Genomic DNA, 11,139 nt, shown 5'->3' on the forward strand with positions numbered 1-11,139 from the left:
TTATGCTGTGTATACAGACACTGTGTACATTTTTTTTTGACAAGTAGTCCCAGTGGACTCAATGGGCTATTGAACAGGCTTGTAAATTAATTCAAATTTGCATCTTTGCTAAATTTACAATAGGCTGCTGTAATTACAATGTAATATCATTTTGAACAAGATTTACTATAGGAGCATATTATTTGGTTTATGAATTATTTGCCTAACAGCATCTGAGGTCTGTTTCATTTGCATGCAAAATAATATATATGCCCCCTTGGAAGTTTAAACTAGAGTATCTTAACAATAATGTAGCAGCTTTTGTTTTAGTCTATTGAGACAAAATGTTTTGATGCCCATTTCTTCTGTAAGAAGATGTTTGACCTTTCAGTTTGAAAGAAATTATTAAAGAAAGCCATTCCATTTCTCCTCATTCTTAACTGCATGTAAATTATTTTCCCAAACTTTTTTCTTCCGAAACAGACACTTTATCCTGATATCTAATGTCTACAGTGAAATTTGTATACTTCAGACAATATGTAATCAAAATTATCCAGTAAACTTAATATACAAATTTATATCCCAATACTATAGCGAAGTAGAATATAGTCTATAAACTACACAATATAAAAACACAATTTTGAGAATAAAAATTTCCTTAAGACATACAGGGCTCAGCTCTACAATCTTAACTCTCCTTGAGCACTGATTGTGCTAAAGTTTTACCGCTGATTTCACTGGAATAATCTAATGTGAAAATAATTGTAGTGCATAATGTGAAATGCCAGTTTAGATGGTAGACTGATAATGTATTCTGGTTGTATAGTTAGACGAGCATTGCTTCCGTCTTCCTGGACCACTGAAGCCATTTCTACCAGAAAAGGTTCCTAGCACCTTCTTGGCTCTCTGTGACTAATGATACAAAAACCATACTTTGTTCCTAATATTAGGCACATTTAATCCCCCTATATTTCTGTAGACCTACTGAATATAAATTATTTTCTGTCTAATGTACTGCAATAAATCTTGTGTTAGTGTTTACTATCTGTTTAAATCTTGTGTACAGTATTTTTCTGTAAGGGATGTAAACCTCCATTCCATCCATTTCTCCAAGTTATAAATATAAATATAGAGCAGTCTAATAAATACTTAGCAATTTAAATATACAGCCCTTTTTGTAAAAAGTCACAAAACAAAACTATTTTACCATAGTTTGTGTATGAAATGTAAGGGAAAGCTTCACAAATACAGACCCCACCATTAAAACTTCAGCCTCTCTCAGTAGTGGCCACATCATTATCTGCTGTAGCATTTGGCTATATTTAGAACAGGAAATAAATGTGGTTGCTGTAACAGTAAATGCTAATGACCGGTTCAATCAAACTCCATTTGCAGGCACTTACTTAAACAGCTGGGGGGGTTTTACTTTCTTAATTGTAAAGTCTGGAAACGGGACTGAACGGTCAGTTTTATAGATCACAAGACTGGTCAAAGTTCTGTCCTCAGTACACTTCTGATCCAGCATGAGAATTAAATGCATTTCACCTACAGGATCTTGTACGTGAAAGCAAATCAGATTTGGAAATGATCTGGAGCTGCCTCTGTCAATTCTGTTCTTTCAGTTATTCTGGTAAATTTAATACAAGTATTACAGTTTTTTAGCTAATAACTTTGTAATCCTGCACAACCTGTTGGTACAAAGAGAACACCAGGAGCTTGCTGTAACAGGAAGTAATTTTGTGTGAATGTAAAGCAGCATTATTGTATATCTTTTCTGCATCTTTTCAACTACATAGTACATTTTCTCTGGCACTGAGAAAAAACTGACACATTTCAAGTTGTACCATGATGGTGAATTTTCTCGTTATGCCAGTAAAGTAATAATGACATCATCATCTCTGCCTTGCCATAGCATTTCTCCCTCAAAGTCCACCAGACCATGCTTTCTAGCTCTCATGAGAATGCCAACAACCTTATCTGAAATACGGACGTATCTCTCAAAGAGTTCCCCAAAGGTGACCTGAATCTTGCCATCACGCTTTGGCTCAGCCATTGATGCAATAATAAAGCACATGTCTCTCATCTCCCGGTGAATATGGGCTTCCGCTCTCCTGGCCCTTTCAGCTGTTTTAGTTCCTTCTTTTGGGTAACCATAGCCCTCATCTCCTTTGTGAAGACGTGTGGACATGGCCAGTTGATAGTCGAATTCCTCACTGAATGGATTCAGCTTTTGCATTATCACATGCTCGTCTGCCCAATCTTGCCATCTGCACTTCAGATTGTTAACAGGTCTGTATTTCCTGTGGGCTTTGTTACTAAGTTCTTCTGTGAACCTGCTTGCACTTGAAGAAACAAAGAAGGTGTTTGGATTCAACACTTCATCACTCTTAAAGAAGCATTTGTTCTATTTACCTTTTTCTTTTTATTAGATGCAGCCTTTATCCAACCAAAAGTACTAACACTAGGTGGCATATTTTCACTAATTCTAACATTAGCTCTTCAGATGTGGACTGAATAAACCTGTCTCAGTGTGGTACTTAAAAGCAATGCCAGCTCAATCTTCAACAAAATACCACCTTTACTCTGTATCGGTACTTTTGGAATCAAATTTTCCACCCAACATTAGCCAAGTGCCTGTAACTCATTTTCTTCAGATCTACATCCTCCCTTAAAAAAGCAAGTTCTTTGATTCTTCTTTTATATCAGAGCCCTAGAAACTGAAGCAATATAAACTGAAGATTCAAATAATGGAAAATACAAACATTTCCCCCACAACTATTCAGGACTGAAAACCTGGAGGTCAGCATCTGAAACTCTGTTCTTTTTTCATCCATTTTGATTTGATTAAAACAACAATGCACACAAATATCAGATTAGTGTGATGAGCAAAAATGAGGAAAATAGCTTCCTTTCACTGGAGTAAACATGCTCCCCTTATCAAGTTTAACTGACTCTTTTGTAGCAGGAAGGGGAATCTCACTGAGTATTGTTCTGACACCCACCCATTCCACTCAGCTTTGTTCGTGCTTATAATGTCCGCACCCACAATGTCATTCATAGATAATGGGCCCTATCCTGAGTTGCAGTAGTATTGCACAAAGGACCAATCAGGACTCACAAGCAAAAATAGCTTGAATTCCCTGGTGCTGTTACTACCCTAAGGGGTGTTCTAAGGCGGGGGTGATCAACCTGTGGCATGAGTGCCAGAAGTGGCACAGGCAGCCTGTGTGTGTGGCAGGGCAGCAGATCATGGAGGCGGCAGGTAGCACAGTGGCTGAAAGGGCAGGGAGCAGAAGGAGCAGCAGATCAAGAAGGAGAAGGGGAAGGAGAGCAGTGTGGCATTCAGGGAGGGTGCAGGGTTAACTTGTGGCACACCTGAATACTCTAATATATTCAGCTGCAAGCCACAAGGCACCAAAATACAAGCAATACAGCCATACTCCCTTCTCTCTGATCAAGTGCCTGTCCCCTGCTAAGCCAATAGATCGGTGAAAAGTTCTTGGTTCTATGTCAGTGGAGGGCACCAAAGGTGTGATTCATTCCCATCCTCCGAATGACAGTGGAATTAGCTACCAGTGATATGGTGCAAAGTGCAGAAGAATTACACGCATAGCATTTTAAAGCACTGTTTTGCTTTCTTTGCTTAGTGATCACTGAATCATTGAAAATGAGAGAAGGGTATGAGGGAGTATATGTAGATATGTATGCATAGCAGAAAGGCACTAGCAGGAGAGCATAACAATATGCATAACTGCAGTTCTCTCAGCAAACAGACCAAATATTCCCCTATAGAAGCTAGTGATGCATAGGGGGAGAGAACACAGTGAGCTTTTCACCTTGAGTTGTTTTTCATCCTCTTCCCTGGAGGGAGCTCATGAGGCCGTGTGTGCTGACAGACATGTAGCTCCCTGCTCTAACTCATGATGCTTCACAGAAAGCACCATGAGTTAGAGCACCCCTACCCCCTTGCCCTACAGATGTTCAGTGTTTGATCGGGGGGTGGAGGGGAGCGGGAATGTCAAGCTCCACTTGGGAGCTGATCCAGCCAAGGAGCTGTCTGCCTGCAGCCTCTCTCCCCTATCCCCTCCCTCCCCTCCCATCTCTGGTGCTGTCTGCAAGGAGGGAAGGGGACTGCGCTGCAGGCTGGGGCTGGAGTTTGCCAGTTGGGGAGAGGCCTGGGAGGGGCTCCAATCCACCCACCCTACCTCCAGCTCAGGCCAGGCAAACCCCAGCATGCAGTGCACTCCCCCTCGCTCATTCCCCCTCCCTTCCTGAAGACAGCACATGGGGCAGGGCTGGGCTGCCCCAATTGTGCACAGGGACTGACAGAAGTTAATGAAGGCACTCTGCTTTGGAGTACCTTCATATGATCCCTCATTACATGAGGACTTATTTGTCGCACAATCATCCACTTTTAAAGCTCTCTGCAGCTGTGCACTTCTGTCACAGCACAGCTGTCGAGTGCTTTTGGGGAGCCGATTGCACGACAGCTGCCACTTCTGTCAGAGCCTCATGTTTTATTGCCACAGAATACAAAGGGAATTTGGTCCCTGGGACCTGTAGCTCTCCAGAGATCTTCAGAGGTTCTCTACCTTTAATCAGCTTCATTTCTACATCCCATTGAGCATCCTGACTGCCTACTTTCCCAAGATCTCAAAAAGAGAGAGATCCCTTGGTGGATCCTCCACTTGGTGGAGGAAAAAAAAATCAGGGCAAGTTAATGCTGACTGTGCCAACAGTAATTTACTCTGACAGCCTCCAGGGAGTCTAAAGGGCAGAAAACACCAAGGATAGTGGCTGTCCCTTCATCGTTATAAAGATTGTGTCCTCTCCCTTTTGTCACCTACCAGGATCCTGTAGTAGGAATCTGAGTATTCAGGGGAAGTGAAGAAGGTTATATAGCTTAACTCTGGAGTCTGGTACCAGCCTTTTATTTACTTTGTGTCTTGTGCATTTTCTCTTCCCTCCTCTGTTCCCACTTAGTTTGATCCTTTTTCAAACTGATTGCTCTGCTCACCTTTCCATTCTAGTCTCCTCCCTGGCTGCCTAGATTAGCATCACTGGATTTCACGTTTGCCTTTTAACTTCTGTTTCTGCTGTGATATTCTAGTTCTCACCATACGTATTCCACAATACATCCTCCAGTGTAACGCTACCTGCTTTGCACACTTCTTTTTATTTCTATTGTCTGCTTTTTTGAGGAGCTTCATAGTAAATACATTGACTTCTAGATGTACCTTTTTTTTTAAACTTACTCTTTGTCTCTTATTTTTGTTCAGGGCAGAGAACCTGTCTTCCTGTGTGCATTTCACATCTACCACAGTGGATTCCTGATTCAAACTAGAGCCTCTTAATACATTATAAGCAATAATAATGTGGTCTATTAGCCAGAATGTGAGCCCTAGGCAACCTTAAGAGGCTTGTTTTCTTTTGCATACTCTACATGATCATTTCCCTGGTTTCTCTGAGTGCTTAACACAGAATTTTTAAACTTTTTTTTTTATTTGTTGCAGTTTTGTATATTGCTGTAGCTGTCCTGCTTGCAGGGGCAGACTAAGTGTTATCATGCCAGACTGCAGAATTAGCATTCAGTCTACTGGGGCATTAGCCTGATTCCGACTAAAGTTACTGCTGGCATGGACGAGGGTGCTGATGTGAGAAAAACTTACTGGCACTGAGTGTTCCTTCTAACACTCAGGGGAAAATAGGAGACTGTCTCTTTTTTTACCAAATAAAGAAAGAAAGAAAGATTTGTCTGTTATTAAAAATAAGCATTTTAAAAATCCAATTCTAATAATCTGCCTTATTCTTCTAGGCAGATCTCAGTAAGGCAGAGAGAGATAAGTAATATAAGAGGTGCTACTGGAGTCATTTTCACCTCAGTCAATATTAATTTTCCCTTCTGCTAGTTAACTGCATTAATGTTAGATGTATGAGAAAATATTTGAAATGTTCAGCTGACTACAGCAGAAAGATAGGTACTTTTTGCTACAGTTATATTTTATTTTTGCTAATACATTTATTTTAATTTGTTTGGGTTTCAACTAGAGCTGGCCACATTATTCTTTGCAAATAATATCCCTTGCAAATCTACCGTTTATTCACTAAGTTTGTGAATTCTCCACATGCACATCCTGATTTTGAGAATGGACAATTCACATCTACTTTCCAAATACAATGCATGATCAGTTTTCAGCCTCTAAGTTACCTGAGAACTGTTTCATATTGACTATTAGCCATTTACTATTTATGGGATTGGTCACCTGTGTAATAGGGTATTGTTCCGCTCCTTGGTTTGAATAATTTAAATAGAAGACTGAAAAATAGTTTATAAAGCCCTTCTATTATGAATTTTCAGCTATTTCTTTGTGCAAAAAGATGTGAAACACACGGACCTTTTAATGAGTAGCAGTTGGTTGTGCTAAATACCTCTGGATAACTAAACGCATGGCCCTAGCTACAGCAATGATGCAGAATCTATTTCCAGACATATCCATGAATCTGTTCTGGCATTACTCCGTCAGCTCTAGTTTCAATTTTTGAAATGGTGATGAGAATGCCATATGAACCCACTGGCCTGAATCTCTCCTGTCTCAAAATCTTGCTGCTCCTTTACATTTATGCTAAGAGAATTTAAAGTGGGTGGAAGAACACTGCGGTTCTCATTTAACAGTGCTTTACACTCAACTTGCACTTCCTTGGCTTTGGTAGAGATGACAACTTGTGATAGGTTGTGGAAAATGAGACCCTGCTGGGTGATAATGACTTCTAACAGCAAAGGGCACCACTACAGAAATGTTTCCTCCCTCGGGGAAACCTAAAGCAGAAGGCAAACTCCATGAAGGATCCACTAAAGGATCATCATTAAAATGGTGGAGGAACGAGCATTACAAAAGTCTAATTCAGAGACTCTGAAGTGTCTTGTATTGGGATTCTCTGGGTTTGAGGACACAAGTTACCATGAGACACAGTAGGGCATGCGGATCAGTTATTCCACGGTAACTGTCCATGTGACATCTTTTGCCCTGTTGTAAATGTGTGGTAGCTTCTCCCTCAGTGAAACTGAGATTAACTACCTTGCATTTATAGCAGACATGCAGGCACTTACTACAAATTCACTCCCTGGCTTTCCTTGCACTAACTTTTTTGCCCAGCACTTAAAGATTAACATGGTAAGTAACTGAAAGAGACCTCTGGGTCATTGAGTCCAATCCCTGCTATTGTAGGCAACTCTATCATAAACATATTTCACAAATTTATCCATCTTAAAACTTGTTATGATTGTTTCCTTCTGCTACTTCTGTTGGAAGGGACTTACATTTCCAAAATCATGTGACTTATTTTACAGCTTAAGGCCCATCAAAATTGAATTAGACTTAAGCTTTTATGTGAGTTAGCTGCATTTGAGGCTCTAACCCTTAAATACCTAAATGCTACCAACTTCTGTGGGAGTCCGAAACCAAGGTCCACAGCCATGTAATAGGGCATAGACTTTTTAACCTTGATTCAAAGTTCCCTAGGCATTTGGAGCAGTCCAGAAATTATCCTTTGGGTTTTTTTATTTATTTATTTTCTGTTGCTCTATTTCTACATCATTTCTATTATTATATCCATAATTTAGCACAGCCCATGCAGCTCTACAAGTTTCGTGATTCAAAGGTTACAACTTACTCATGCTTGCATGCTTTCATGTGGAATTCTTTAGCAAAACCAGGTGCTCATTGCAACGCATGCTTTGTACCAAGTATTTTTTTTCATTATACTTTATTTTTTGCAGTGCTTTTTGCTTTGTTGATTTTTTTTTTCTGATAGAAAAATGACTATACATAGGAAGGGCAGGTTGCAGTCTAAGTCTCTGTAGTCTACTTTTACAGATCTCAATGGGAGACCTCCTATGGAGTTTTTTGACTTCAGCACATTTGAGATGTTCAGCCAGAACCTATTGCTTCTATCGGAGCTGCTTTGTAGGTAAAATCCTGCTTATACTGAAGTGAGTGGGAGTTTTGCTACTGATCAAGTCTGGATTCAAACATCTCAATTATTTGGTAACTCGAGTCCAAAATTAACAAGCAGTTGTTGTGTGTAGTCTGCAAACTGGAATCCTGACACATGAATAATTCTTAAAGTTCAGTTTGGTGCTAAGATTTAGACTTGCTTTTTAATTCATATATTTAAAAAGAGTGTTTAATAGGCTGCAGTTCTTAAACTAAATAACAGATTCTGTTCCTGGTGTTTTCCTCCCAGCAGATTACAAGAGATCTTCCTACAGGTCAGGTTGTTTCTGAGGATGAAATGTTATTTTGTAACATTTGATGATAGTAGTTTTCTGACTTGCTGGGGATTTCACAATTGACAATTCATACTTGGTATTGAATTCAGTAGATGAATACCAAACATATTGTATCTGTCTTGACTAAATATCCCAGTAAGGCCAGTTCCCAGTCTCTGAGTTATAACAGATGTTTACAGAAAAAAATCCTATTTTCATAAATGCTCAAAATATGCTTGGCTTGTCCAGAGTGGCTTTAGATTTTACCAGTACTGAGCATGCAGACCCTAATTTAGAAAAACACCAAAGCAAGCGCCTGACTTCAAGAATGGGTTGTAGTCCACTGCTATTCAATGAAGCAGTTAAGGGCAGATAGTTACATGCCTACATTCCTTGAAATCAGTGGGACAAAGGTCCATAGGTACCCTACAGTAATCTGGCCCTTAAGCGTATGCTTAAATACTCTGCTGAACGGTGGTCAAGAAAGGGCCAGATGTAAGAAGTGAAAGGTTAAAAGTGAATTTGATTTGAATCTTGTGGGTTTTATTTGAGGAAGTATTTACAAACACTCATTCTGCAGCATGTGCCCAAATCTAGTGTCTAGCACAAGAAATTTCTTGAAGTAACTGGTGGCTCTGGGCATATAATTAGCCAAAGAGGCAAGTACTGACTCATGAAACTCTAAATCCTTGGCAGTGTCTGACACTGAAACCTCAAATTGCTGCTCCCTTTTGAAAACTACAAGCCTTATTTTTGCTTTAAGCAACAAACTCGTACCAAAGCTAAGTACAATTAGCATTTCCTACATGGAACTTGCTGCCTGTTTTAGAAATACTTGTCCTTTCAATTCATGCAACAATTCATGCAATTTGTGCTAGCCAGTTCAGGTGGGAGACAGAGAAAAAAGGAAGGGAGGGCTGTGTTTTTCCTTTTTCTCCTTTCCTTAAAACTTGATAGTTTCCCTTTGGCCTTTTCTTAGTCACAGACATTTTCTTCTTGCCTCCCCTCTCCCTCAAGGAAACTCAGACCTGTCTCTGTTACCACTGCCCACCAAGGTAGCACCCAAGGAAGCGTGTGTTTACTTACAGTGATGCCATGGGTCTTTTAATTCTCACAGTGGTCACCTTTTCCTGGTCACTGTCTTCTTGCTCAAGCTGATCCTCTGCTTCCCCCCAGTAGCCACTGTCTTCTGTATCTATGCTGTCATTTCGGCACTTCTGCAGCTCTGACTCTTGAACTTTGTCATCTTGTTCCATCAGTCTCCAGCCCTTGGTCAGTTCTGACACCAGATTTGAGCACTTTCTCCTTCTTGTAGGAGACATTTTGCCAGCGAGGGTTTTATCGATAGCACTCAGTTCCTCCTTGTACCAGCCTGTTTCAGAGCTCTCATTATCTTTCTCATACCTATTACTGAGGAGGCTAATGTCATTCCCTTTTTCATAGAGTTTACTTACAACTGTTTTGGTCACTTCTTTGCTTTTAATGTTGAGCTTCCTCAGAGCCTCATCAGATTCACTTGAATCTTTTTCAGCATCCCCTTTTGTCACTGACTCCTTTGTTTGGGATTCTTCCTCAGCCTTCCCTTGGCCTTTCTTAGCAGAAACTGGCCATCTTGGGGACAATCTTTTTTTTGGTGGATCAGTTGTTTTTTCTTCTGCATTGGGCACCCACCCTGAGGGCTCCTGAGCTTGCTTTGTGTTGTGATCATTTGCCCACTGCTGCCACCCTCGTGCTAAGCTGATGACAAGGCTGGCAGTTCGGAGCTTTTTGATAGCCCTTTTAGCGGTCGTAGCTCTTGGTTTTTCTTCTGGAGGCATGTTGTCTTTTGATGCTGGTGGTGCTGCTTCTCTGCCTTGTATGTTAACCACCTAGTGAATGAGCTTCCTAAAGTGAATAGCTTCCAGAAAACAGATCTACAGGGATTTAAATAGATGCAGGAGGGAGTTAATGATATTGGAAACTATGTGAAGCATTTCTCATGAAGATACAGTACCCTTGCTATGACAGCGTTCTTTTTTTAAAACCTCAGGGCTTGCATTTCATCACAGTGTATTGACACTGGAAAAGGTAAACAAGGGTGACACAGTCTGCATACACTTTTGCAGCAGCTCTGGTGGACTTTACCAGCTGCTGTATTTCCTCTCCTAGGGGGCTGTTCTGTCCTCAGTTTGTTTGACACTAAACTTTTAAAGAAGTGTTTGACTTGTGGCAAAGATATTTCACAGAAAGCTCAATCCCCAAGATATTGAGCCACATAATGCTATGTATGAAATTTAGTCTCAATCCTACAGTGTTAACCCAGATGTTTCATGAGGATATGATAGTTTAGATATACTTTCTGAACAGATTATTTTTAATAATCACTTGCATCACAAGCAGGTCCGGGGAGGTGATCCTCCCCCTCTACACAGCATTGGTCAGGCCACAGCTGGAGTACTGTGTCCAGTTCTGGGCCCCGCACTTCAAGAGGGATGTGGCTAGTATTGAGAGGGTTCAGAGGAGGGCCACTTGCATGGTCAGGGGGCAGCACAGCAGGCCCTACGAGGAGAAACTAGAGGGACTGAACCTGTTCACCCTCCACAAGAGAAGGCTGATCCCCATCTGGTGGCCGTCTACAAATTCACCAGGGGGGATCAGCAGGGAATAGGAGATGCCCTGTCCCCCAGGCACCACATGGGGTAACAAGGAATAATGGCCACAAGCTGATAGAGAGCAGGTTCAGGCTAGACATCAGGAGGTATTACTTTACGGTTAGGGTGGCTAGGACCTGGAACCAACTTCCAAGGGAAGTGGTGCTTGCTCCTACCTTGGGGGTCTTTAAAAGGAAGCTGGATAGACACCTGACTGGGGTTATATCACCCCAGCATCCATTCCTGCCCAAGGCAGGGGGA

General features: G+C 41.0%; 1 protein-coding gene across 1 annotated transcript; it reads right to left on the minus strand.

The window, feature by feature from the left end:
* Positions 1 to 29: 29 nt before the first annotated feature.
* On the minus strand, positions 30 to 10,134 carry ABRA (actin binding Rho activating protein). Its single transcript, XM_019528067.1, has 2 exons — positions 9,335 to 10,134; positions 30 to 2,321 (listed from the first exon to the last, which is right to left on the minus strand). Exons 1-2 carry the CDS (start codon positions 10,063 to 10,065, stop codon positions 1,844 to 1,846), a joined length of 1,209 nt encoding a protein of 402 aa, XP_019383612.1. The 5' UTR covers positions 10,066 to 10,134; the 3' UTR covers positions 30 to 1,843.
* Positions 10,135 to 11,139: the final 1,005 nt, after the last annotated feature.

This window comes from Gavialis gangeticus, unplaced genomic scaffold, assembly GCF_001723915.1.
Source record: "Gavialis gangeticus isolate Ggan-Ray unplaced genomic scaffold, GavGan_comp1, whole genome shotgun sequence".
NCBI lineage: Eukaryota > Metazoa > Chordata > Crocodylia > Gavialidae > Gavialis > Gavialis gangeticus.